The sequence below is a fragment of the Dunckerocampus dactyliophorus genome, chromosome 20, assembly GCF_027744805.1.
Source record: "Dunckerocampus dactyliophorus isolate RoL2022-P2 chromosome 20, RoL_Ddac_1.1, whole genome shotgun sequence".
In the NCBI taxonomy this organism is placed as follows: Eukaryota; Metazoa; Chordata; class Actinopteri; order Syngnathiformes; family Syngnathidae; genus Dunckerocampus; species Dunckerocampus dactyliophorus.
The window spans coordinates 1413372-1440333 of NC_072838.1; the positions used below are offsets into that span (position 1 = coordinate 1413372).

A 26962-nucleotide genomic window follows, 5' to 3' on the forward strand; every position below is an offset into this window, starting at 1 on the left:
AAGGATCAAGCGTGCCGGATCGTCTAAATATTTGAACACGATTTCATATTCTCTATTTAAATATTTCACGGTTGCTCCGTGTGACCACCGCTGCTTTTCGTCACGTTTTCTTTGAACCCGTTAGGTGTTCGTGGATTGATTGAGGGCGGGCAGACGAAGAGACGAGACACCCCTTCCTCCGGGTTCCAAACCTCTCAGCACCTCATGGGCTAATTGTGCCTGTTTATGTGTGTGTGTGTGTGTGTGTGCGTGTGTGTGTGCGTGTGTGTGTGTGTGTGCGTGTGCGTGTGTGTGCGTGTATGTGCACGTGCTCACAACCTCCCACTCGTTGCACGGCCACAGAGAAGCTTTGTTCTCGCCGGAGGAGAGATGATTCAAATCTTTAGCCGTGATGTCCCACCAATGTTCTAAATGCAGCCTTCGCTCGCCGCCGCCTCCTTCGTGGCAATTACTCGCCGTAATCGCTCGGCCGGGAAGCGGAGGGAGGAGGCCCGGCGGGGGTGTTGCGACCAGTCAAGTGAGCTGAGCTGTGAGAAGATACGAGACACCTCGCCAGGCCCCAGCGGCGGACGGGTGGCCAGAACCTTTCAGCATCCTGCCGTGTTGCATGTGCGTGCACGCGTTGGATCGATGTGTGAAAGCATCAGAGGGAAGGATAAAACCAGAAGAAGAAGCCGAGCGCACACGGGGTGAAAGCAGGCGGCCTCTGAAAGATGAAGGGCGCTTGCAGGACAAAGAAGAGGTGCTGGAAGACGAAACACTACGAGAGGAAAAGTGACTCACACCAACGCCAAGCGCCCCACCAAACTGCTCGCCACTCCAACGCAACGGGGCCACAAAGCTCCAACGAAGGATCGTCTTTCATGTCAGTCCAGCAGATTCTGAACCCGAAACACCCTGACCCCCGTCAGGGAGGGTCTGGTCGGGGACCGGGTTGGCCCCACGCCTTCGCCAGTGACGCGCTAGCAAGAAAATACGTGAGAGATGGCGAGATGCCAGCACCCCCGCAGTTCTCAGATCAGCCCTGATCCCAGCGTGTGTGCGTGTGTGTTCGTGTGTGACGTGGTGTCTTGTTGCACGTAGAGACATGCGTCATGTGCACGCGCCCGCCGCCGCCCGACTCACCGATGATGTGGGTGGTGATCTGGTGCCTGGAGGCGCCGTGCTTGTTCTTGACCTCGCAGATGAAGGTGGTGTTGACGCCATCGTCCACCTTCCTCACCGTCAGCTTGTTGCCGTCCACCTCCACCGTGTTCGGCAGGGGGCCGGACGCCCTGGAGGGGGGAAGCAAGGATGGACGGCGGCATGGGAGAGAGGGAAAGAAAAAAAGTGAGGAAAATCTCACGTACAGCACGCCATCTGTGCCTTCAAAGTGGAGCGCAAGAGGATGTGCAGATGGACGCCGACTTACGCCGTCCAGGTGACGGTGGTGGGCGCCGGGTTGGCGTTGGCCGTGCAGACAAGCGTGGCGCCCAGGCGGCCGACGAACCAGTTGTGGTCGTAGCCCTCGATGGAGACGGAGGGGGGGTCTGGAAGGACGATTTGGAGGACATTTAGTCACAGCGTTAGCAAGGAGGTGTAAGGGTAATGGTTTTTCAGGGGTGTCCAAAGTGTGGCCTGGTGGCCATTATTGGGCCGAGGTTCATTTTTTATTGGTCCTTGGCATAATGTAAAATGAAAACAAACAAATGATTGATGATATATATGATTAGATATGACACCAGTTTGCTTTGCTGCCTGTAATACTTTGTTCCAGTCAAAGAAAAAGTTTGGAGACACTTTCTAATGTTAGTGAATGAGAAAGTGTCTCCAAACTTTTGACTGGTGGTGTATAGTGGATTTCTTGTGGCATCTTTAAGGCATAAAAATAAAACAAATGAATTATTAGTGGCATTCATGATTAAATATTGCAGAAATTTGCAATATGATTATTATTATTATTATTATTATTATTATTATATTATTATTATTATATTTGCAATATAACACAAAGCTAAGAAACTTTGTTCAGAAAGCATAAACCACCAGTCAAAAGTTTGGAGACATTTTCTCATGTTACTGAATGAGAAAGTGTCTCCAAACTTTTGACTTGTTGTATATAGTGGATTTCTTTGGCATCTTTAATGTACAAAATATTTGTATTTTGTATTTTTTGTACGTGGCCCTTTGGTGGAAAACATCTGGACACCCCTGGTTTAGTTTATTTGGTTTATTACGCTGAACCAAGTCCAGTGGACCTCCCACACATTCACGATTCCGCATTCACTGTCTCGCAAATTTGTTTCTTTCAATTATTTATGTGATATATACTTCAAAAAGAAATAAATACTAAACTAATTCCTCGGACACTTTTGGTCCAAAATATGTTTTATTTTTATTTTCTGTCTCTGAATGTTTTTTTCTGCAGAAAACACAATAATAATAATAATAATAATAATAATAATAATAACAAAAACTGTGCAATTTTAGGAGAAATGTAATGCTGCATTTGCTGTCTAATCCTGCACCCAAACCCTGAGGAGCTAACGCTGGATTGAAATGCTGTGGCTAGCATGCTAACTGCTAACATGTTAACACCGAGCATGATAGTGCTAAGTGTCTATGTAAGATAATACCTGAGAAAATAGCTAAAATGCTAACATGCTAATGTTAGCATACTAGTAATGTTAACATGCTAACTGTTAACATGCTGACACCTGGCATAATAACATGTAGTCTTCATGGAAGTTTATGCATACAGTATGAAAGTGGCTGAAATGTTGACATGCTCATGTTAGCATGCTAACACCTGACATGAGAACACTGTCTATGTAAGTTTTTGTACCTTTGAAAAGAGCAAAGCATGCTAACAATGCATTTTTATTGAATGTGTTATATTACAAGTATAGTATAGAAATTGCACAACGTAAAAGCCCACAATTTTCACGTCTATGTTTTTATGCTTCAGTGATCATGTTTTTTCGACAAGTGTCGAGATTTCGCACTCTGCTGGGTGGCCCTTGAATGCGGCATAGTTGTGCGCTGTCCCTCCGATTCCATCTGTTGTATGAATTGGATGACGTCATTGATTAGCAGTGATTAGCTACACGTTTTATACTTCAAAACGTGTGTGAGGCATATGCGTGTGTGTGTGAGGCAGGATGGCGTCGCGGTTTAAGAGAGAATAGTTTGCTGACTTCCTGCGTTTGTCTTATAAAAAGGAATGGGAGTAGAGAGCTGATGTTGTGATGAAGAGAGAAGTAGCTAATGTGACCTGTGAATGTGTGCTGATCTCCATCTTATTTCTTCATTCAAGCTTGGCGGCGTGAAGGCGCCGTACTCGTGCACCAGATACGTCTGCTGTTGTTAACGGACACAAAGACAATGTGTTCCGTCCACGCTGAGAGCGGTGGCGAAGGTTCGTACAGTTAAGGCGCCACTGAACCCGCGCGGTGCTTTAATCTCTTGTAAGTGAGAATGGAACGGAAAGGATTAACTGTGTGCCTGTCCTGTTGTGACGTGCACAATGAAAGGTGTGCGTGTGTGCCTTACACTCCACAGAGAGCCTGAGCGGGTGCATCCAGGTCTTGTCCTGTGTGCGCTGGTCCACCATGCACGTCACCTCCCTGCCGTTGTCAGCCGGCGTGGGCACAAGCCGGTACTCGCTGCGCACTGTCACCGTGCCGTCCGGCCCGTTGGCGGTGCTGGTGGAGTGGTTTCCCCCGACTGACGCCAGCCACTTGATGGTCGCCGCCGGCTTGGCGTCGGCCGCCTCGCACTGCGCCACCACCGCCGCCTTGGTGCCCGCCTGCACCGTCACCACCTTGGCAGAGTTCTTGGGCTTGGCTGGGGGGGGGTGAACAGAGACAGGAAGTGAGACGTCAGGAAGAGGAGCACGTTGGCGTTGATGATGAGGACGCGGGCGTGGAGTTTCACCTCAGTGTATTGTTTTGTACGAGTCCAAAGACGTCTTTATCTGAGTGACATTTGACACCAAGCGAGGACTTAACGTGCGTCTGTTAAAGGAGCTGCCAGTCACGCTGGAAATATCAACTTATTTGCTTCATCCTTCTTTGGGGGCCTGAAGGGTTGCTGCCCATCGAGGCTGCTCAGCCTGCATCCTTCTGAGGCTCGTCTACTGTGCCAGTCACCGTTAGTTGGCCCTCGGTGAGGTTTTTTCTGGGGAGGGTTATAATGACGCTAATAATGACGCTCTTGACGTGGGAAGTGGAGAGGCAGGTCTTCAGCTCCCCGGAAAACAAAAACAATCTTCCCATTGGTGCCTTACTCCTGATTGGTTCACAAATGTCATGTTGCAGCGTGCCAATGCACGGCCCCACGTCGCAAGGATCTGTGCTTGGCGTGCGTGAGCGTTATCGGGCACTTTATCGAGAGAATTAGCAGGAACAGCATGAACTCATTCAACTCTCACACATTTTTATGCGTTTTAGTAGGGAACTGATATTTTCCTGAAACATACCTACTGTTTGTTCTACTGATGATTACGAAACAACACAAGAAGGCAGAAAGAAACGCTTTTTTCTGATGAAAGCCGGGAGTCTAATGTTTCTTTTGGTAGGGTCCATGTTTCTATCCCGGAGCCAAACAAGACAATAATCTGTGGGCCTTGAAAGATCCGTCCAAATGCTCCAAAATGGCCGCTACTGAAGGGCTTGAATTTAGCAAACTTGCTGGGATTGAATGAGTTAAAAATAGCTCAGATAACCGATCACTGAGGCAAGATTATCATTTTTATTTTCATCCCAAATATTTTTGGGAAAAAATGTCCCTTATTTTTTTCTTATTGAAGACGAAATGCGCTTATTTTCTGGAAAGTTTTCCTTACTTTCTGAAAGATGTACAGTACTCCTTTGGGGGCGAGTTGATATTGTTTTTGAAAATGCTAATACATTTTATCCAAAACACTTCTTGGTGACTGTTACGATGGTGTTTGTCGCTCTGCTGCCGCCTGCTGTGTATTTGCTCTCTGTGCAGCTTCAGCCGGTGTGGGTGGAGTCCCCAGCACACACCTGCAGGCGATCTCATCAGGCACCCTTCTTAGACTCAGCAGCAACTCGGGACCAGTGCCAGATTGTACTCCTTGGTACCTGTACCGCTTCGTCCGGCTCCTTTCCTGTTCCCCGCTTTCTGGCTCACCCTTGTTCCCTCTGCTCAGTACTATTTCCTGTTACACTAGTTGTTGTTCCAGCTCAGGCTTGCCTGTAGTGTTTCTCAGTTGTATTCTAGTTATTTCCTGTCAGCCTTCTGCTGACAGCGTCTTGTGTTTCTACTTTTGGTTTGTGACTTTTCTTGTGTTGTACTTTACCCCGCTTGGGACACTTTATGTTATTAAACACCTTTTTGTATCTATTTTTGGTCTGCTTCCCTGCGTTGGGTTCCGCCCCTTTTACAAGTGGCGACTCCCACTTGTGACAGGTGACAAAGCGTATCATTATTGCTATTATTATTATTACTATTATTGTTATTATTATTACTATTATTATCATTATTATTGTGATTATTATTGCTATTATTATTATTACTATTATTGTTATTATTATTACTATTATTATCATTATTATTGTTGTTATTATTGCTATTATTATTATTACTATTATTGTTATTATTATTACTATTATTATTATTGTTATTATTATTGCTATTATTATTATTACTATCATTGTTATTATTACTATTATTATCATTATTATTGTTATTATTATTGCTATTATTATTATTACTATTATTGTTATTATTACTATTATTATCATTATTATTGTGATTATTATTGCTATTATTATTATTACTATTATTGTTATGATTATTACTATTATTATCATTATTAATGTTGTTATTATTGCTATTATTATTATTACTATTATTATTATTATGACTATTATTGTCATTATTGTTATTATTATTGCTATTATTATTATTACTATTACTGTTATTATTATTTCTATTATTATTATTGTTATTATTATTGCCAACACCCTCCTCCTATTGGTTCCTTACACCAAGCCTGGGCGGAGTAGTGGTCTAATCCTCTCCTGCTATTAGCACCTCCGATAAAAGGGAAGTGTAGCTCCCTGTAGTTGGGTATGAACGACTCTGATACTGGCTCGTTAGCATCTATTGTTCTGGCTCGGCCCTGGCTCCACCTCATTTGCAAGACTAAGAGCTGTGGGTTTTGGTCTCAGTAACCTGCTGAACACAGGGTCCAAATTAAACCTCAAACCACCATTCCGATTCAATGATGGGTTCTGTTGTTTGACAAAAATAGCTTCCTTTACTCCTCTTTCAAACCATCTGTTTTCTTTGGCCAAAATCTTTACCTCGCTGTCCTGAAAAGAGTGGTGGTTAGCTTTCAGGTGTAGATGTACTGCTGATTGAGGCCTAGGCTACCAGCACTTATTAGTTCGCTGACGAAGCTCTTCGGATGAGGAGCGAAACGTCCGACACCTTCTTTACAGAAGTACAGATGATGTCTCAAGAAGCCCTTCCCTCGATATTATTACTATTATTATCATTATTACTATTATTATTACTATGATTATTATTATTACTATTATCATTATTACTATTATTTGTGGTTGCAGTGTTATTAGTTGGGGTGCATGATAATTATGGGGCCGATATGAGGGAATTATGACATCATACCGATAAATGTGATAACATTAAAACTAGCTCAGATCACCGCTAATTGAAAAAAATGTGCCAATGAGCTGAGAAGAGTAAATCAAGCGCTCCTTTTTTCTCCTGCCGGTGACGTTAACGTAAATTCCCCTGCGCTGACTTGTGAACAAACGTTCACTTTAAAAGGAAGGACGTTGCACCAAATGTTCCATGATGATGATAATGAGTGTGTGCCCGAACACAGTGCACCTTGCTGGGCCACGCCAGGTGGCTCCTCCCCCCCTACACTCTGGTGCTCTTGGTCGTCGTGATGTGCTGGTACTCATGTGTCAGTGGACAAGTCCCCCACTGAGCATGTTTGGGATCTCTTCCCTGGTTTTCTGACCCCCCCCATTGTGAGCTGTATGATTTATGAATCGTGAGTGCTCACTAACTCAGAGGGAGAGATGGACACCCCCCATGGAGTACTACCACCACTACCATCCTTAAACGGGTCAAGTGTGGCTTTCTGGAGGCGTCCTGAACACGTTGCACGTCACCCGAACCCGAAGCAGAGACCTCGGCCCTGGCGTCCTGACCGAGCGTTGGGAAGGCGCCACTGTGAATCCCAAACATGCCAACGCTCGGGCTCGCACCCGGCGTGTGTGGGGGCACCGGATGCACACAACACATCTGTCGCCTTCACACGCTTCCAGATTTCTAATTAGAGCAGCCCAGCACTGACCCACATGCTCGCTTACACTTGACCCACATGGCGCAACGTACACACACACACACACACACACACACCGTCAGCTGGCCACAACGCCACACTTTACGTCCTCTTTCACTCCTCACCGCCTCTTCGCTTCATCAGCGACAGCCTGGACTACTCAACCTCACGTCTTCATCTTTGCGAGACACTTGGGACACTTGCATGCTTCCAACGTGGGGGCCACACTTTGGGGGGGACCTGCTGTGTTCCCAGCTGGGAGGAGCTTGCTGTGGAAGAGCTACAGTACAGTACAGGGTGTCCCCAAAAATGAATCTATGATGCAATGAACGATGACATCACCAAAGGTGGTTTTCATGTCACATGCTCCAGCGTACTGTATGCATACACGTCAATAAACAATACAAACATGCCATTCTTTGTGGCAAATGTATTTAGAATATTTATAGAAAATATATTCTTTAAAAGTTTAATTTTTTGTAATTATTGAATTTGAAATGATATTTGTATTATCTCAATGTACGGTAAGTAACTATACCTTTACTGTATGTATGTATGATGTAATAGGGGGTACTGTACATTACAGTATGTACAGACACACTGGAGGACACCCCCCAAATCAGTGCAAACACCCATTTTTATATAATAGAACATACGGAAGAAGATTTGATTATTTTTACTTTATTGTATTTATTTTAATATACACTAAGTCCCCAACTAACGAACACAATTGGTTCCAGACGATCGTTCTTACGTTGAATTGTTCTTAAGTAGGGTAAAAGGTAATATTAGCAATGATATAGGTACTACATGTACGTGTATACATATACAGTATATGTGTATGTATGTAAATATGAGTTTGGATGCAGTAGTAATATTAAACCAGGATAATGAATGAAAAAAACAATAATAAAAGTGATATAATAATACGTAATGATAAATGTTATTTACCTTTGAAGAGAAATCGTTGTGGTGGTGGAGGAGGAGATATTGAAAAAAAGGACAAATGGTGGTGGTGGTTAGACTCTTCTAAAAGAGGTAGTGTTCTGTGGGTGGTGTAGAATTAAGCTGGCCTATTAACTCTTCATAAACTTTAATCACACGCTCTGTCCGGGTTCTATCATACAACTCTTAGCCTTCCTCTCTCCTCTTCCTCTTCCTGTATCTGTTGTTCCCATTAGCAGTGTCACAGTGCCCTCTACTGGTCAAGCATGTACAGGAGCAGTAGAAATACTGATTGAGCGACTACAAGGCAAAATAAAATCAAATATAGACCAGTCGGCTTGTGTTCGTATCCGCAAGTGTTCGCTCGTCGGGTGTTCGTAAGTTGAGGACCTAGTGTATTTTATTTTGCATTTAAATATGATCTATGTTATATTATATATAATACAGTATAAAAAACAATTTAGTTAATGTTTTCATTTCGAAAATGCTTGAATTTGACATTATTTTTACATAATTATTTATTTTTGATCCATGAATGAAATACGGTTTGATTTCAACGTTATTTTTAGGTGTAGCAAGTCAAAACATGAGTGGGTGTTTTTATTTAACATATACAATGCATTATATAACACACACATATGTTCTCACTTTTCATTGATTGCATTTGTTTGAATAGATTTCATTTGAAATTGATATTATTTATTGTGTTATTTATATTATTTATCACTACAGACTGACTTACTTCATGTTTTAATTTTGAAAATGATAGAATTTGAAATTAGTTTTACATAATTACATAATATAATGATAGAAAAACATCAGTGACCCACTTTTAATTTAACATATGTAATAAATAATCATATCATATTCTAACATTTTCTCAATCACATACAGTTTATTTGTCAAGTATCGTATTTGTTTGAATAAACGTTTAAAAATGTATATCATTTATAATATAACATTGATTTATGCCAAGTTTTAATTTAGAAAATAACTACATGTGAAATTATTTTTCTGTTTCAATTATTTATTTCTTATTTACTCGATGAATTGATCATTTATTATAACTTTTTTTATGTAAAGCAGGTAAAAGAATCTGGAACCCATGTTCTCCCTGATATTGTACACACAGTGCATATAAAACATAGAAATAATTAAAAACACACATATTCTGTTGTATTTGATATTACTTATAGTGTATAATATAATAATATCATATACTACAATATAATATAATATAGCAAATACAAATTCATTCATCAAAAACATGATTCCACGCATGATTTAGTTTTTATTTATGAACTTATTTCAAGGGTTTTGTATAACGGATGTAGATTACGTCCATGTGTGACCTCTGACCTCCCAATGGACACATGTTGTAGAAAGAGTGAAGGCGTTCTCACACTGAAAGGTCCTGCGGGCGTCCCGATACTTCTGACCACACAGTAGGGCGTAATGTTACCAGCAGGTGCGCTGACGTGGTTCTTTTGCAAGCGATGGCTTCGTATCTGAATGCCAACGTTGAGTCGCGTGCGCGCTTGCGCTCACGGACGGCGGCGGCTCGAAGGTCGCGGGCGGAGCGAGTCACTCGGAGGCGGCGACGTATTTAACCTTTGTCAAACGAGTGCAGCTCCTGCAAGTTTGTCCACGTTGTGTTTGGGCTGTGATTCACCGCGCCGGCGAGCGGGAGGATTCAGCAGCAGCGCCTTCCTGGCACACGTCAGCGTCGGCGTTTATTCAGCGATGGAGTGTTGTTGTTGTTCCCGCGCCGCTTATTTGTTTGTCGCCGGGCCGCCTTTGACACTGCGGAGATAAACGTGTGTTTGTCTTGTTCATAAAACTTGAATATTGGAGGAGCTGCGGAATACTTTGATGCTTCAATTACTCGGCTGCCGCGTGACAATCTCTAATTGGCTGCCAGAAATGTTGACAAAAGGCATCGCTTTGGAGAGATTGAGGCTAATTTAGGTGATTTAAGACGGGAGCGGCCGGGTGAGCGGCTGCAGACGCGGATCCGCAAAGCCAGTGGAACAAAGAAGAAGGCATCAATGTGAAATAAAACACAAGGTGCTCTGAGGCTGAGTGTTTTCACCGCCTGCCGTCTCACCAACTGTGACTCACCGAGGTCGCCTCTTTGTTATTGTGAAGGAAAAGACGACCTTTTATGTCAGACGCACGCCGGGCGCCATTGCTTGCACAGCTACGTGTGAGAAGAAGAAAAACGGGTGAAAACAAGACCATTTTTCAACCGCCGTTCTCCATTTGTTTGTTTGGATTCTTCTACGGGGGGGCAGTGGCCTTTACCTACTTAGTGCAGGGGCGTCAAACCCGCTTTCACGCTGGGCCGCGTCGCAATTGCGGCTACCCTCAGAGGGCCACCTGCAACTGTGAAACCATATCAATAATAGAATATATGTCGATATGTTTCATATAAATAGATTTCACAATATTAAAAATAAGAAATAACATCGGAAAAAATAACATTTAAAAAAGTTTAAAAAATAAATAAAATCTAAATATATCTGAAAAAATAACATTAAAAAATACAATAAAATAAGTGTCTTTTAGACATGCATTATTTCCAGGCTTTCGCAAGCCACATGGAATGATATGGCGGGCCAAATCCAAAAATGGAAGAATTAAAAATACTGCAACAAACGTCGACTAGCGAACAAACGACTCTTGAAACAAGCAACGAGAGCCGGCTCTTTGAAGTTAACAAACCGCCCTTTCTCGTCTTGTTTTCTGTTAAAGCAGCATGTGATTGGTCAAAAGTTTATTCCTTTTTTAAATAAAAATATAAAAGTAGAACAATTTCAGCAACAAAACATTTTAATTAGAATATCCTTTTTATTGATAAAAACATAAACAACAAGCAACAAAAATTGTCATTAGAATTTTTAAATATAATAATTGAATTTGTATTGAGAAAAACATCAAAATAAAATGTAAAATCAACATTTAAGCAACAAAAAATTATAATTTTATTTATAAAAATAAAAAAAATGAACTATAATATAAAAATGTAAGCAACAAAAAAAAATCAAGGAGCCTTTTTGGAGCCAAAAGAGGCAGCTCTGTTAAAAGAGCCAAAATTGTCATCACTAATGTGGACACCTCAGGACCCATGTTTCATATTCAAGTCTTCTTTGGCTCCCACGTTTTATGTGGACAAAAGCGGCGGCCCGTGTACGTGGATGTGGATGTGGGCTCATTTTAGTCATAAATAGGAAAAAAACGAGTTGCTGGATGTAACCGTGAGCGACTTAAACGGGGTCCACTGCAACAACAGCCACGTGCCTCCCACCACAAGCACGTTAATAAAGATATTTTTGATTTGAATACCTCCCCGTGCGTTGCGGATAATCAATCGCTCAGTGTCCAAGGCCGTTCTTTCCCGGCACCGCAATACGCCATAATAAGATTGGCCGGCCGTGCCGCAGCATCCAATAAGCGCTAATCGGATTGTTTGCCAGGATTATCTGTTCACGCTTAAATAAGACGAGATATGATGGCTGCCGCGTCCCTATTCAATACGACGGAACACGATTGGCTGCCAGCGGATCTCAAGCTCTCTCTGATAGAGAGAGATTTGTCATCCAATAAAGGTCAAATGTGAGCGTGACACACACGCACACACAATGAATAGAAATGCGCTGCCACCATTTGCATGTGCCTGCCTGAGTGTCGGCATCGGCGCCAAGGTGTACCAAAGGTTCGTCTGCCTTGACGACACAAGCAGGCTTCATTTTGAGCAAATATGCAAACGACTACGATAACGCTGGGGAACACATCACAGCATATCATAGCAATCCCCCGGCTAGTGGCTCGGGAGCAGCGTATGACATCAGAGCGAACGCAATACGCCGGTCAAACGGAAACAAAAAACATGGCCGACGACCTCAGGAACTAATTGTTTTGTTTTCATCATTCCAACAAACAGCATCAGCAACTTGCAGCGTGCAGTCATTTCCATTGACAAAAACAGCTCAACAAAACTTCATCGAAAAATGTAAGCAATTAAAAACATTATAATGATATCGTTTGTATTCATAAAAATATAAAACATAAAATATAAATATTTAAGCAACAGCATTTTTTAATTATAATAGTTTCATTTAAAAAATATCCATCCATCCATTTTCTAAACCGCTTCTCCTCATTAGGGTGGCGGGGGCATGCTGGAGCCTATCCCAGCTGACTTCGGGCGAGAGGCGGGGTACACCCTGGACTGGTGGCCAGCCAATGGCAGGGCAAAAAATATACAAATAAAATGTAATATCAATTTTTTCAGCAAAATAAAGTTTTATATTTTTTATTTATAAATATGTAAATAAAATGTAATGTAAACAATTAAGCAACAAAAAATTATAATTATCATTTTTATTTATTTAAAAAATATATATATATAATATAAAAATATAAGCATAAAAAGGAATTATAAAGAAAAGTATGCAAATAAATAAATTTAAATATAACGTAAAAGTGACTTAAAGAAAAGTAGATCTAAAAAAACATATATATATATATATATATATATATATAACAAATACTATATATATATATATATAGTAATAATAAAAGTATATTAAAATAAATGTAAACACAAACAAAAATATAAAATATAACTACATAAATTATATCTATCTATATATATATATATATATATAATAAAAATATATATAAATCATAACAATATGTAAAATAAACATAAATAAATAAATAAAAATATAACATAAAGTGTAAAAATAAAAATATATAACCTGAAAGTGACAAAAAAGGGTACAAAATATTAATACATATTAATATTAATAAAAAAAACATTAATAATAAAAACTACATAAAAATCAATCATTAAAAATACAAGATAAAAGTGACTTAAAGAAAAGCATAACTAAAAAAACTATAAACAAAAATGAGTTGAATAAAAGTGGCCATTGTAGAATGTGGCCCGTTTGAGAGCATTTGAGAAGCACGGAACTAAAAAACACAACTTGTGTTCACGCAAGCACACGTGTGATAGACGGAAGGAGCGGCAGGCGAGGAACAAAAAGACGCCGGGCCCCGTTGCCGCTTTTTAATTATACGAGCGCAGACGCTCCGCACCTCCGTGGGAATTCTCCCCAGCGTAGCGGCAAGAGGCCCCCTCGCCGCGCTCGACTGCTCCGACCGCCGTGCCCCGGCAAACGGGCGCACAACTGGGAGGGTGAAAAACACCAGCTGTCTCCGATTACAGACAGCGGGCATCGCCCGGGTTTTTAAGACGACGCCGTCTTTACGCATCTTCTCCAGATGTTGCGCTCTGAGCCGCGGCGCTAACGGCAGCAGTGGTGCATTCAAGCTCGCGCTAACAGGTGCACCGTAACGGGTTCTGCATCTTAACGACTCGGCAGCCGCCATACGTGACCTTCCTGCTTGCCTCTTTCATCTTTTCATCTGCTGTGCGCCCACACGCACGTTGTAACAGAACGCCAGCAGATCACAGCACTGACAAAGCAACCTATGCCACGGCATCATTCATCCTTAAATCATTGCTAACCGTACAGCGAGGTATAGTCAAACCTGTCTATAGCGGCCACGAAAGGGAAATGGCAAAAGTGGCCACTATTGACAGGTGGCCGTTATAGACAGGTTGGCGGCCATTTTGAATTTGTGCGCGCACATATTAACATGTCTGTGATTAGAAGCTTGTTGTGTTTGCAGATACATATAATTATACTGTTACATGTTGACCAGTAGAGGGCACTGTGGGACTGCGGATAAAAGTTGTAAATAACAACTAGGCTTGTTATTCTACACCACCCACAGAACAAAGCTGTGCTAGTAATGTCTTACGCTTGTTTTTCATATTTTACTTTTTATACGGCAGAGTGTCATTACAGCTTTAGTTCATCAGGAAGTGACGGGAAGTGACGGTGGGCGTCCCGAGCAGGAGAGCTAGGCTCAGTGCTAGCTGTGAGTTTGGAGAGAGTTGGGAAGTGTGTTTATGTTGGCGTGGATGTAAAGTCCTGCAGTGTTCTCCGCTGTTAATAAAGCCATTAAAGTGCATCGGCGACGTGAGTCTCTCCTTCCCCACAACAAGCGGCATTACAGTATTGACCAGTGCACACCAGGAAATAAACGGTGTCACTGTCTGCAACAAGCTCCAAAGAAGACGGCTTTTTTATGTGGAACAACTGACAGTTTGTGTGGATCTTGTGAATGATTGTGACTGAGCTAGGACTCAGTAATTAAAGTCTACACACGACGGCTTCATTGATTGAAAAACAAAACTTTTTCGTGCATGAAGCTTCTACTTGAGTCGGTAATTTGGCCGCTATATGCGGTCAGATATTGACCAAGGGAGACAAAATGGGTGGCCGCTGGCCGCGTTGGACAGGTGACTGCTATACACAGGGTCTATAACATGTAAATTTGCTGTGGGGGATTTTTCAGTGGCTGCTATAGGCAGGTGGCCGCTAAGACAGGTTTGACTGTATATAAGACATAATCATTCATCCTTAATAATGAGACAGGGAATGGCCCAGGGCCGCACTTTGGACATACCTGTAAAATTTTAAAAATAAATCAATAAAAATGACAAAAAACATAATATAAAGAAAATATAGAAAATATATCAATTAAAATAATTTTCAATTATAATTAAAAAAAATACAATTAAAACATTTTAAATTAAAAAGGGAAACATTTTTAAATAAAAAATTTTTTAAGATTAACAATTTAATATCTAAAAAAAGTTATCTATTTTATCCATTAAAAAAAGTAATAATAATTAATAATGAAACAGAGTTGTGGGCTGGAAGTGGCCCAGGGCCGCACTTTGGACATCACTGTAAAGTTTTAAAAATAAATCAAGAAAAATGACAAAAAATAATATAAAGAAAATATAGAAAAATATATACATATACACTAAAATACATTTAAAAATTACAATTAAAACATGAAAATAAAACATTTTAAAATAAAAAAATCTAAGATTAACAATTTAATATGTAAAAATTGTATTTTTTTTTTCATTAAAAAATATGAATTCAAATTAAAATCATTAATAATCATTAACAATGAGAAAGGGTTGTGGGCTGGAAAAAGCCCAGGAGCCGCACTTTGGACGTCCTTGTGAAGTTTTAAAATAAAGACAAAGAGAACAAAATTTACAAAAATAACCTTAATGAAATCAAATAAATTAAAAAACATATAAAAAATTTTAAAAATTAAAAATGAAGTTATCAAATTAAACATTAATTTGAAAAAATAAAAAACAGAACAATTTAAAATTATGTATTAATTTTTTAATGTTAATTTTACTGTTTTGTTGTGGTTTTATTTTTTATACATTTTGTAATAAAATAAAATAAAAATGTAAAAATTCAAATAGAATCAAATAAAAAAATAGTAAAAAAAAACATAAGTATTTTTTTAAAAGTAGTATAAAAAGCACACCCCCTGCTGTCACACACTATTATGTGTGCCACAGCAGGGGTCTCAAACTCAACTCAACTATTATGTGTTATTAGAATAAATACCAACCGTGTTAACTCGAAGCATGCGACTTTAGCACTTTTTACAAAAGCAGTGCCACAAAGCATGCTGGGAAGCGCTCCCAGTGGAGGGAATTCACAAAACAATCTGCTCTTACGAGGCAATTACAACACATCCACACACATCCAAGAGATGTTTTGGAATTTCCCAACGTGGTCTTGTCCGTTATTTTGCTCAGCGGCGTTCATTTGAAGGCGCTTGATAAATGCGCCGCCGCCACTGAATCTCGCATGGAACCAGCAGCAGAATCCTCTGAGGCAATCAGCTTCAAATTGCTTCGTCTCGGGCTTTGGCCCCGATGGGGCGCTCTTCAGCGGAGAGCGGTGATAAGCAGACGGCTCGGGAGGCGCCCGTCAAGGCTGATGGAGCGCAACAGCTCTTCAGAACCTGTTTGAATCACGCCTTGACTCCGCCGTCATGCCCAAATATCGCTGCACTAATCCTGAGCGAAACACAGACCCAACCTAAAAGCCCCCCGGCCCCACTCACCGAGCATGACGAGGGTGGTGGTGCCCTGCTCGTTCCCGGACGGGTAGGTGGCGTACTCGCAGGTGAAGCGGCCCGCGTCGGACATCCGCAGGTCGGAGATCCTGATGGACGGGTTCTCCAGGTTGTGGTGCAGGAAGATGACCCGGTCTTTGAAGGACAAGTTGGGGAAACTCTGGCCGTAGGTGGGATGGTACACGGCAATGTTGTCCCTCTGGCCATCAGCGGGCTCCCAAATCCACGACACCTGATCGCACACGCACACACATTTATCTCATCGGCCGACAGCAGAGCTCGCCTTACGGCCGACGCCCTCGGCAAACTGTCACAGTTCTGCGCAATCCTCTGACAAAACACCAGGGGCGCTCTTTCCTTTTCGCGTGAGTCAACACACCGGGCGACTGTGATGCGACTCTTCAGCCTCTTCATTTTCCAAAATGACACATTTTCATTTGGCACCCAAAACTGGCAGCAAACACATTTAGCAAAAAAGATGAAGTGTCTTTTTGATTTGTTCAAAATGTTTTATTATTTTTATTATGTTCTGCTTAATAACATAAATATTTCTGAATAAGTCTCTAAAAATTAAATATATGCAAATTACTTTTCACAAAAATGTTAAAAATAAAAATATATCACATACATACATTAAAAAATAAAACAAAAATAATAATAATAACATTGAAATATATATGTGTACACATACTTAAAAAAATAATATTAAAATGATCAAATAAAACAAGTCTTCCATTTTTTAAATGTATTTTTTTGATTTTGGAACCGTAATATAAATGTATCTACATAGGTTTTAAAAAATAAATATATACAAATTATTTTCATGATAACATTAAACATAATAAACAAAATAATAAAACATATACCTACATTTAAAAAGCTTTTAAAAATGAAACTACTACTACTAATAAAAACATGTAAATTATGACACCCATTTTAAAATTAATATTAAAATAATAAAATAAATGTATTTTTAATTTTTACATTTTTTTATTTTTAGTATTTTTTAGTCAATATAAATATAACTTAACTTTTTAAAAATGACATTTATAAAAATAATTTTCACCATAATAATAAAAATTAAAAAAATGAGATACCTACGTTTAATGTTTTTCAAAATGTAATTAATAATAATACAAATTAAATGTATTTTTTTTAATTAAAATATATACATATTAAATTAAATAAAAATATATAAATATTTAATTCATATATTAACATAGTAAAATTAAGTGTATAGGATTTTTAAAAACATGTTATTATTTTTTATTAATATTATTATATATATATATATATATATATATATATATATATATATATATATATACATATATATATATATACATAAGTTTTTTTAAAATTAAATATACAAATCATTTGTCACAGTAATAAATAAAATAATAAAAACATAATATACCTACAAAAGTAAAAAAACAATACAATTAATAATAATAATAATAAAATTAAAATATATACACACATATTAAAAAATGAATATGAAAATAATTCAATAAAATAAAAAATGTCTTTTGACATGCATTATTATCATAAAATGAAACAGCAGGTGGAAATCGGCCCCTGCTGTTTTTCAAATCAATCAAATCCCATCTGGCAGCGAGACTTTGTGGGACATGCACGCACGTGTCGGTCTTCTCAACGAGCAGGATGCTGCTGTGGGCCCCTCCCCTTCTAAAAGCACCCACAAGCGGCTCCATCTTGTTTGTGACATTAAAAAAAACAAACTTTTTTTGAACTCACATTTCGGCCATTATGCAAATTGGACGATTCCATCATTTCGTGTGCGATGCGCAGGCGGTCCGAACGAGTCGTACGCGCACAGGAAATGATGTACCGAGGGCCGACCGATCTCAGTTTTTACGTTGAGATTTTTCTGGCAGGTGCACGTGACGCCGCGGCTTCGGAGCCTCGACGCAGGAGCCTGAAGCCGCGCTTACGTAACTGCCAAATCTTCATTTTCAGCACAGGCGAGGCCTTCATGCAAACACCTGATCAAATGAACAAGTGCACGTCTGCCAAACGACTTCAGGCCCTTTTCATTGAAGTCAGTGTTTGAATAACCCGAATGACAAGTCAAGATGAGTCACATTCCAAGAGCTCTTGGTGGAAATATTCCAAACATGCATTTTTGCAAAAAAAATCAACAAGGCCGCCTCACCGAGCACTCGAAGCTTCGCAGCTCGGCCCGCAGCTCTTTTTTGTTTCTGTTGGCCTTGGGCTGTGTTAAAAAGAACTGAAATTCATTATTAATGACAAACGCTATGTTGTTAGACGTTACACCACCCGATGGATTACAGTGGAATAAATAATATCATCATGTTAGACAGTACGCCGTGTCGCCAAAGGCTGGACGTGCAGGACAGTGTCTTACATACGCTCACACCCGACCCACCAACGCTCGCTTGATGAACTATTCACTGACTTAAATAAATATATATATATATATATATATATATATATATGTATATATATATATATATATACAGTATATATATACAGTATATATATATATATATAAAAAGCACATACTGGATGACGCCTCTCAACGAGCAGCAGGCGCTTGTTTGTGACATTTTTTTAAAAATCACAGAAAGAAGCAAGAGAAGAAAGTTTATTTGTAGTTCTAAACTGGGGGTGTCCAAAGTGCCCTTTAGCCGTTTTTTTCCACCTTCTAAAAATGTCACGGAACAAAACATTTTTTTTAGAAAAACAACCGCAAAAATCCATCCATCCATCCATTTTCTATACCGCTTCATCCTCATTAGGGTCGCGGGGGCATGCTGGAGCCTATCCCAGCTGACTTCGGGCGACAGGCGGGGTACACCCTGGACTGGTCGCCAGCCAATGGCAGGGCACATATAGACAAACAACCATTCACACTCACATTCATACCTATGGACCATTTAGAGTCTCCAATGAAGCTAACATGCATGTTTTTGGAATGTGGGAGGAAACCGGAGTACCCGGAGAAAACCCCCCCACACACGGGGAGAACATGCAAACTCCACACAGAAATGCCCAACGGAGAATCCAACCCAAGTCAAAAAGACAGTTTAAATAGTTAGGAAACAAAAAATAACATTTCAAAAATGGAAAAAACGGCTGTACTTTTCAGAGAATAAAGTAAAAATATGAAGAGCAAAAAGTTGCAATTTTATGAGACTAAACTCGTCAGATTATGAGTAAAATTATGTCATTTTAGTAGCACAACGTTGAAATATTATGGCCGATTCTGCAAATTTGACAAACCCACCACGGCCACACATAGATTGCAGACCTGCGGGATATACTGTATATGAAATAACATACATGTAAATAATTGTCCCAGCCCGAAGTCAGCTGGGATAGGCTCCGGCATACCCCCACGACCCTAATGAGGAGAAGCGGCATAGAGAATGGATGGATGGATGGTAAATAATTGTTGTCAAAGTATAACGCATGCATTTGTGCCCGAGTGTCTGGGGTGCAACAGTCTTGTGAGTGATTTCCTTGGCTTCTTTTGCACTTATCAGGCTGTAATAGGCTCTCCTAGTCCACTTGAAAAGAGGTGCTACTCCTATTTGGCAGCAGTATTGTCCCTCCATTGACAATCAGCTCACCTGATGGTGACAAAATGTCAACATCAAAGAAAGCAGCGTGAAAGGCTTTCAATCTTACGTCAGCTTTCTTTTTTTTAAACTTGGAGCCACCTGAGAGGACGTCTGTTGGTAGCCACAGGAAACGCCAGCGCCGCTTGATGGCATCGATTTCCTTTCCCGTCTGCAGCGAGCGGCACAGGTTCATCAATAGGTGTTTACCAATTACCGACGGCTAAATGATGCCACGTGGCCACGGGCAACGCCAATTAGTCAACTGGAGAGAAGAGGCCGATTTCAACATTTTGCAGGCGGACAAATTGAATATTGATCGGGCATCATGCGAGGATGAAAGCGGGCTCATTGAAGCGCCCCGAGCTCGTTTGCTTGGTCTTCAACATGGCTGCGAGCCGCTGGCAACGCCGGCGCGCCCGCTTTACGCGTAATTCGCAAACAAACAGCGGGGAAACGTGTTTGTTTGTGACCAAGCATGCTCTTTGGGGATGAAAAGTGAAAACAATGTGCCGTCTGTGCAGCGACAACAGCTCCCGCTCCTCTGGCAAGGCTTTCCAAAAGTCGTTGGAGTGTGTTTGTGCACATCCCAGTAGCATTTCTTTCCAAAGACACACTGCCAGACGCCAGACACCACAGCGACGTCATGCACATGCAGTATGCTAACAAGTCATAGACTGCACATGCAGTATGCTAACAAGTCATAGACTGCACATGCAGTATGCTAACAAGTCATAGACTGCACAGTTCAAGAAAACAACCAATCAGCTTTGTGATGACATTGGTGAAAAAGCATTTCAGTACTAAAAACTTCACTCTCTTTGTTTTCCAAATACAAACGTAAATATTAGTCAATGACAACACAACTCAACACAAAATGCATGTTTTAAATGAACCTTTTTATTCAAAAGGGAGAAAAAAATCCAAAGCTCCATGGCTTTTTTTTATTGCAACTGTTTTCCCCCCATTTCTGTTATTAAAAAAAAAGTATTTTTCAACTTTCTTTTTGTAATTTTTCTTCCCGTAATAGTTTGACTTCATTCTCCTAATATTATAACTTTTTCCACAACCTACAGTCATTAAAAACCTTGTTCCTTGTTTTGTTTGTCTCTCAACAACTGAAAAATAATAGCCAATTTTTTCTATGCCACTAAAACGACATTATTTTTCCTCATAACATTACATTACTTTTGTAAATTTTTCACATTCGATTTTTTTCTTAATATTTGGACTACAGTTTTTTCCTTTTTTTGTTTGTGTTTTTGTTAAATTCCATTTTTTAGAATGTGCTGCGGGCCAATAAAAAACACACACACAGCCATGGGCTCCACATTGTCCCCGGACCCCCACTTTGGAGAACCCTGCATTAAATATCGCCTGCAGAAATATAGCAAGAGCAATTCAACTCTTTGCATTTGACAGCGCTAAGCTAAATGCTACAGGGCAGCCCACCTGGGTCAGTTTGGTTTTGCCTCCGCCGTCGATGAACTGGCAGCGCAGATCGACGGACTCGTTGGGGTACGCCTCCAGCTCCTCCTCCACGCGCACCTTCTGAGCGCCAACCCCTGGGGACCACAAAGAAGGAACCCATCATGAAAAAAGAGAGAGACTTTGATTGACTGGACGTTGGTTTGCGAGGGTGAGCATCTAAGACGTCATCAGCGGTGGTGTAGCAGGATGACAAGGATGGAGAGTTTGATGGAAACGGTGAAGGAGCAGCAGCTCTTCATAAGCAGCCTCGGGCTAACCCACTTGAATAACCTCAGCTCTGCTTATCACCCTCAGTAAGAGTCCACCAGGAGCCCCAGCTTCAAACTGAGGGCGAGACATTTGGAATTGTAACGAGCGTGGGAAGAGGTGTCTTGCTGTGACGAGAGCGTCCTTGTCAGATGTGCTCACCCCTGGACCCACTGTGACCAGTCAGTGGCCAACATCACAACTCTTTATGACCCGACCAAGACTGTCTCTGACTTTTTGGACAAAGAAGTCAGCAGCGGCGCTCCCTCGCTGGCTGCCCCTGCGGCGTGGAGCTCAGGAGCGAACCTTGCAAACACTTCGACTCTTCAACCTTGGCAGCCTCAAACAGCAGTCAGGATGGACACTTCGCTACATTTGGGAATGGTCAGGGTACAGCTAGTAGTGGTAATGGTACAGCTAGTCATGGTGATGGTACAGCTAGTAATGGTGATGTTATGGCACAAATAGTCATGGTAATGGTAAAACTAATCATGGTAATGGTACAACTAGTAATGGTAATGTACTGCTGCAACTAGTAATGGTGATGATTTAGTTTCTATTGAAGATGCTTTACAAAGTTACTTCAAAGTACATCACATGGTAACACTTGCACAACTCTACATGTCCGAAAGGAGGAGGAAGAAGCAGCGGTCTACTATATATGGTCTACTATACAGTATAGGACAACTGTAAGACAAATGTAAAACAGACAAAAGACGAATGTAAGACACATACAACACAAATGTAAGACAGATGTAAGACAACACAAATGTAAAACAGATGTAAGATAAATGCAACATAATTGTAAGACAAATGTAAGACCACATAAGACACATGCAAGTCAAATGTAAGACAAATGTAAGACCACATAAGACACATGCAAGTCAAATGACAGTACTGTAGTGTTACAGTATGTGCAGATAGTACTGCAGTGTTATGTGTAGATAGTACTGTAGTGTAGTACTGTAGTGTTATGTGTAGATAGTACTGTAATGTTATGTGTAGATAGTACTGTAGTGTTATGTGTAGATAGTACTGCAGTACTGTAGTGTTATGTGTAGATAGTACTGCAGTGTTATGTGTAGGTAGTACTGTAGTGTTATGTGTAGATAGTACTGTAGTGTAGTACTGTAGTGTTATGTGTAGATAGTACTGTAGTGTTATGTGTAGATAGTACTACAGTACTGTAGTGTTATGTGTAGATGGTACTGTAGTGTTATATGTAGATAGTACTACAGTACTGTAGTGTTATGTGTAGATGGTACTGTCGTGTAGTACTGTAGTGTTTTGTGTAGATAGTACTGTAGTGTTACGTGTAGATAGTACTGTAGTGTTATGTGTAGATAGTACTGTAGTGTAGTACTGTAGTGTTATGTGTAGATAGTACTGTAGTGTTATGTGTAGATAGTACTGAAGTATTGTAGTGTTATGTGTAGATAGTACTACAGTACTGTTGTGTTTTGTGTAGATGGTACTGTAGTGTTATGTGTAGATAGTACTGTAATGTAGTACTGTAGTGTTATGTGTAGATAGTACTGTAATGTAGTACTGTAGTGTTATGTGTAGATGGTACTGTAGTGGAGTACTGTAGTGTTAAGTGTAGATAGTACTGTAGTGTAGTACTGTAGTGTTAAGTGTAGATGGTACTGTAGTGTTATGTGTAGATAGTACTGTAGTGTTATGTGTAGATAGTACTGTAGTGTTATGTGTAGATGGTACTGTAGTGTTATGTGTAGATAGTACTGTCGTGTTATGTGTAGATAGTACTGTAGTGTAATGTGTAGATAGTACTGTAGTGTAGTACTGTAGTGTTATGTGTAGATGGTACTGTCGTGTTATGTGTAGATAATACTGTAGTGTAGTACTGTAGTGTTATGTGTAGATGGTACTGTAGTGTTATGTGTAGATAGTACTGTAGTGTAGTACTGTAGTGTTATGTGTAGATAGTACTGTAGTGTTATGTGTAGATAGTACTGTCGTGTTATGTGTAGATAGTACTGTAGTGTTATGTGTAGATGGTACTGTAGTGTTATGTGTAGATAATACTGTAGTGTAGTACTGTAGTGTTATGTGTAGATGGTACTGTAGTGTTATGTGTAGATAGTACTGTCGTGTTATGTGTAGATAGTACTGTAGTGTAGTACTGTAGTGTTATGTGTAGATAGCACTGTAGTGTAGTACTGTAGTGTTATGTGTAGATGGTACTGTAGTGTTATGTGTAGATAGTACTGTAGTGTAGTACTGTAGTGTTATGTGTAGATAGTACCGTAGTGTTATGTGTAGATGGTACTGTAGTGTTATGTGTAGATAGTACTGCAGTGTTATGTGTAGATGGTACTGTAGTGTTATGTGTAGATAGTACTGCAGTGTTATGTGTAGATGGTACTGCAGTACTGCCGTCTTATGTGTGGATAGTACTGCCGTACTGTAGTGTTATGTGTAGATAGTACTACAGTACTGTAGTGTTATGTGTAGATGGTACTGTAGTGTTATGTGTAGATAGTACTACAGTACTGTAGTGTTATGTGTAAATGGTACTGTCGTGTAGTACTGTAGTGTTTTGTGTAGATAGTACTGTAGTGTTACGTGTAGATAGTACTGTAGTGTTATGTGTAGATAGTACTGTAGTGTAGTACTGTAGTGTTATGTGTAGATACTACTGTAGTGTTATGTGTAGATAGTACTACAGTACTGTTGTGTTTTGTGTAGATGGTACTGTAGTGTTATGTGTAGATAGTACTGTAGTGTTATGTGTAGATAGTACTGCAGTACTGTAGTGTTATGTGTAGATAGTACTGTAGTGTTATGTGTAGATGGTACTGTAGTGTAGTACTGTAGTGTTATGTGTAGATAGTACTGTAGTGTTATGTGTAGATAGTACTGTAGTGTTATGTGTAGATAGTACTGTAGTGTAGTACTGTAGTGTTATGTGTAGATAGTACTGCAGTGTTATGTGTAGATGGTACTGTAGTGTTTTGTGTAGATAGTACTGTAGTGTTATGTGTAGATAGTACTGTCGTGTTATGTGTAGATAGTACTGCAGTGTTATGTGTAGATGTACTGCAGTGTTATGTGTAGATGGTACTGCAGTACTGCCGTCTTATGTGTGGATAGTACTGCCGTACTGTAGTGTTATGTGTAGATAGTACTACAGTACTGTAGTGTTATGTGTAGATGGTACTGTAGTGTTATGTGTAGATAGTACTACAGTACTGTAGTGTTATGTGTAGATGGTACTGTCATGTAGTACTGTAGTGTTATGTGTAGATAGTACTGTACTGTAGTAATGTAGTGTTATGTGTAGATGGTACTGTAGTGTTATGTGTAGATAGTACTGTACTGTAGTACTGTAGTGTTATGTGTAGATGGTACAGTAGTGTTATGTGTAGATAGTACTGTAGTGTTATGTGTAGATGGTACTGTAGTGTTATGTGTAGATAGTACTGCAGTGTTATGTGTAGATGGTACTGTAGTGTTTTGTGTAGATAGTACTGTAGTGTTATGTGTAGATAGTACTGTAGTGTTATGTGTAGATAGTACTGTAGTGCAGTACTGTAGTGTTATGTGTAGATACTACTGTAGTGTTATGTGTAGATAGTACTACAGTACTGTTGTGTTTTGTGTAGATGGTACTGTAGTGTTATGTGTAGATAGTACTGTAGTGTTATGTGTAGATAGTACTGCAGTACTGTAGTGTTATGTGTAGATAGTACTGTAGTGTTATGTGTAGATGGTACTGTAGTGTAGTACTGTAGTGTTATGTGTAGATAGTACTGTAGTGTTATGTGTAGATAGTACTGTAGTGTTATGTGTAGATAGTACTGTAGTGTAGTACTGTAGTGTTATGTGTAGATAGTACTGCAGTGTTATGTGTAGATGGTACTGTAGTGTTTTGTGTAGATAGTACTGTAGTGTTATGTGTAGATAGTACTGTCGTGTTATGTGTAGATAGTACTGCAGTGTTATGTGTAGATGTACTGCAGTGTTATGTGTAGATGGTACTGCAGTACTGCCGTCTTATGTGTGGATAGTACTGCCGTACTGTAGTGTTATGTGTAGATAGTACTACAGTACTGTAGTGTTATGTGTAGATGGTACTGTAGTGTTATGTGTAGATAGTACTACAGTACTGTAGTGTTATGTGTAGATGGTACTGTACTGTAGTACTGTAGTGTTATGTGTAGATGGTACTGTAGTGTTATGTGTAGATAGTACTGTACTGTAGTACTGTAGTGTTATGTGTAGATGGTACAGTAGTGTTATGTGTAGATAGTACTGTAGTGTTATGTGTAGATGGTACTGTAGTGTTATGTGTAGATAGTACTGCAGTGTTATGTGTAGATGGTACTGTAGTGTTTTGTGTAGATAGTACTGTAGTGTTATGTGTAGATAGTACTGTCGTGTTATGTGTAGATAGTACTGCAGTGTTATGTGTAGATGTACTGCAGTGTTATGTGTAGATGGTACTGCAGTACTGCCGTCTTATGTGTGGATAGTACTGCCGTACTGTAGTGTTATGTGTAGATAGTACTACAGTACTGTAGTGTTATGTGTAGATGGTACTGTAGTGTTATGTGTAGATAGTACTACAGTACTGTAGTGTTATGTGTAGATGGTACTGTAGTGTTATGTGTAGATAGTACTACAGTACTGTAGTGTTATGTGTAGATGGTACTGTCATGTAGTACTGTAGTGTTATGTGTAGATAGTACTGTACTGTAGTACTGTAGTGTTATGTGTAGATGGTACTGTAGTGTTATGTGAAGATAGTACTGTGCTGTAGTACTGTAGTGTTATGTGTAGATGGTACAGTAGTGTTATGTGTAGATGGTACTGTAGTGTTATGTGTAGATAGTACTGCAGTGTTATGTGTAGATAGTACTGCAGTGTTATGTGTAGATGTACTGCAGTGTTATGTGTAGATGGTACTGCAGTACTGCCGTCTTATGTGTGGATAGTACTGCCGTACTGTAGTGTTATGTGTAGATAGTACTACAGTACTGTAGTGTTATGTGTAGATGGTACTGTAGTGTTATGTGTAGATAGTACTACAGTACTGTAGTGTTATGTGTAGATGGTACTGTCATGTAGTACTGTAGTGTTATGTGTAGATAGTACTGTACTGTAGTACTGTAGTGTTATGTGTAGATGGTACTGTAGTGTTATGTGTAGATAGTACTGTGCTGTAGTACTGTAGTGTTATGTGTAGATGGTACAGTAGTGTTATGTGTAGATGGTACTGTAGTGTTATGTGTAGATAGTACTGCAGTGTTATGTGTAGATGGTACTGTAGTGTTTTGTGTAGATA

General features: G+C 39.9%; 1 protein-coding gene across 3 annotated transcripts in view; it reads right to left on the minus strand.

Moving 5' to 3' along the window:
• pvrl2l (PVR cell adhesion molecule related 2 like) overlaps window positions 1-26962 on the minus strand; it is a 166562-nt gene that overhangs the window by 69978 nt on the left and 69622 nt on the right. For all 3 annotated transcript variants that reach the window (XM_054763947.1, XM_054763946.1, XM_054763945.1), the window contains exons 2-6: window positions 21370-21482; window positions 16301-16544; window positions 3532-3825; window positions 1412-1529; window positions 1126-1274 (exon numbers count right to left, since the gene is read on the minus strand). In XM_054763947.1, coding sequence (XP_054619922.1) covers window positions 1126-1274; window positions 1412-1529; window positions 3532-3825; window positions 16301-16544; window positions 21370-21482 — 918 coding nt within the window. The remainder of the gene's footprint in view (window positions 1-1125; window positions 1275-1411; window positions 1530-3531; window positions 3826-16300; window positions 16545-21369; window positions 21483-26962) is intronic.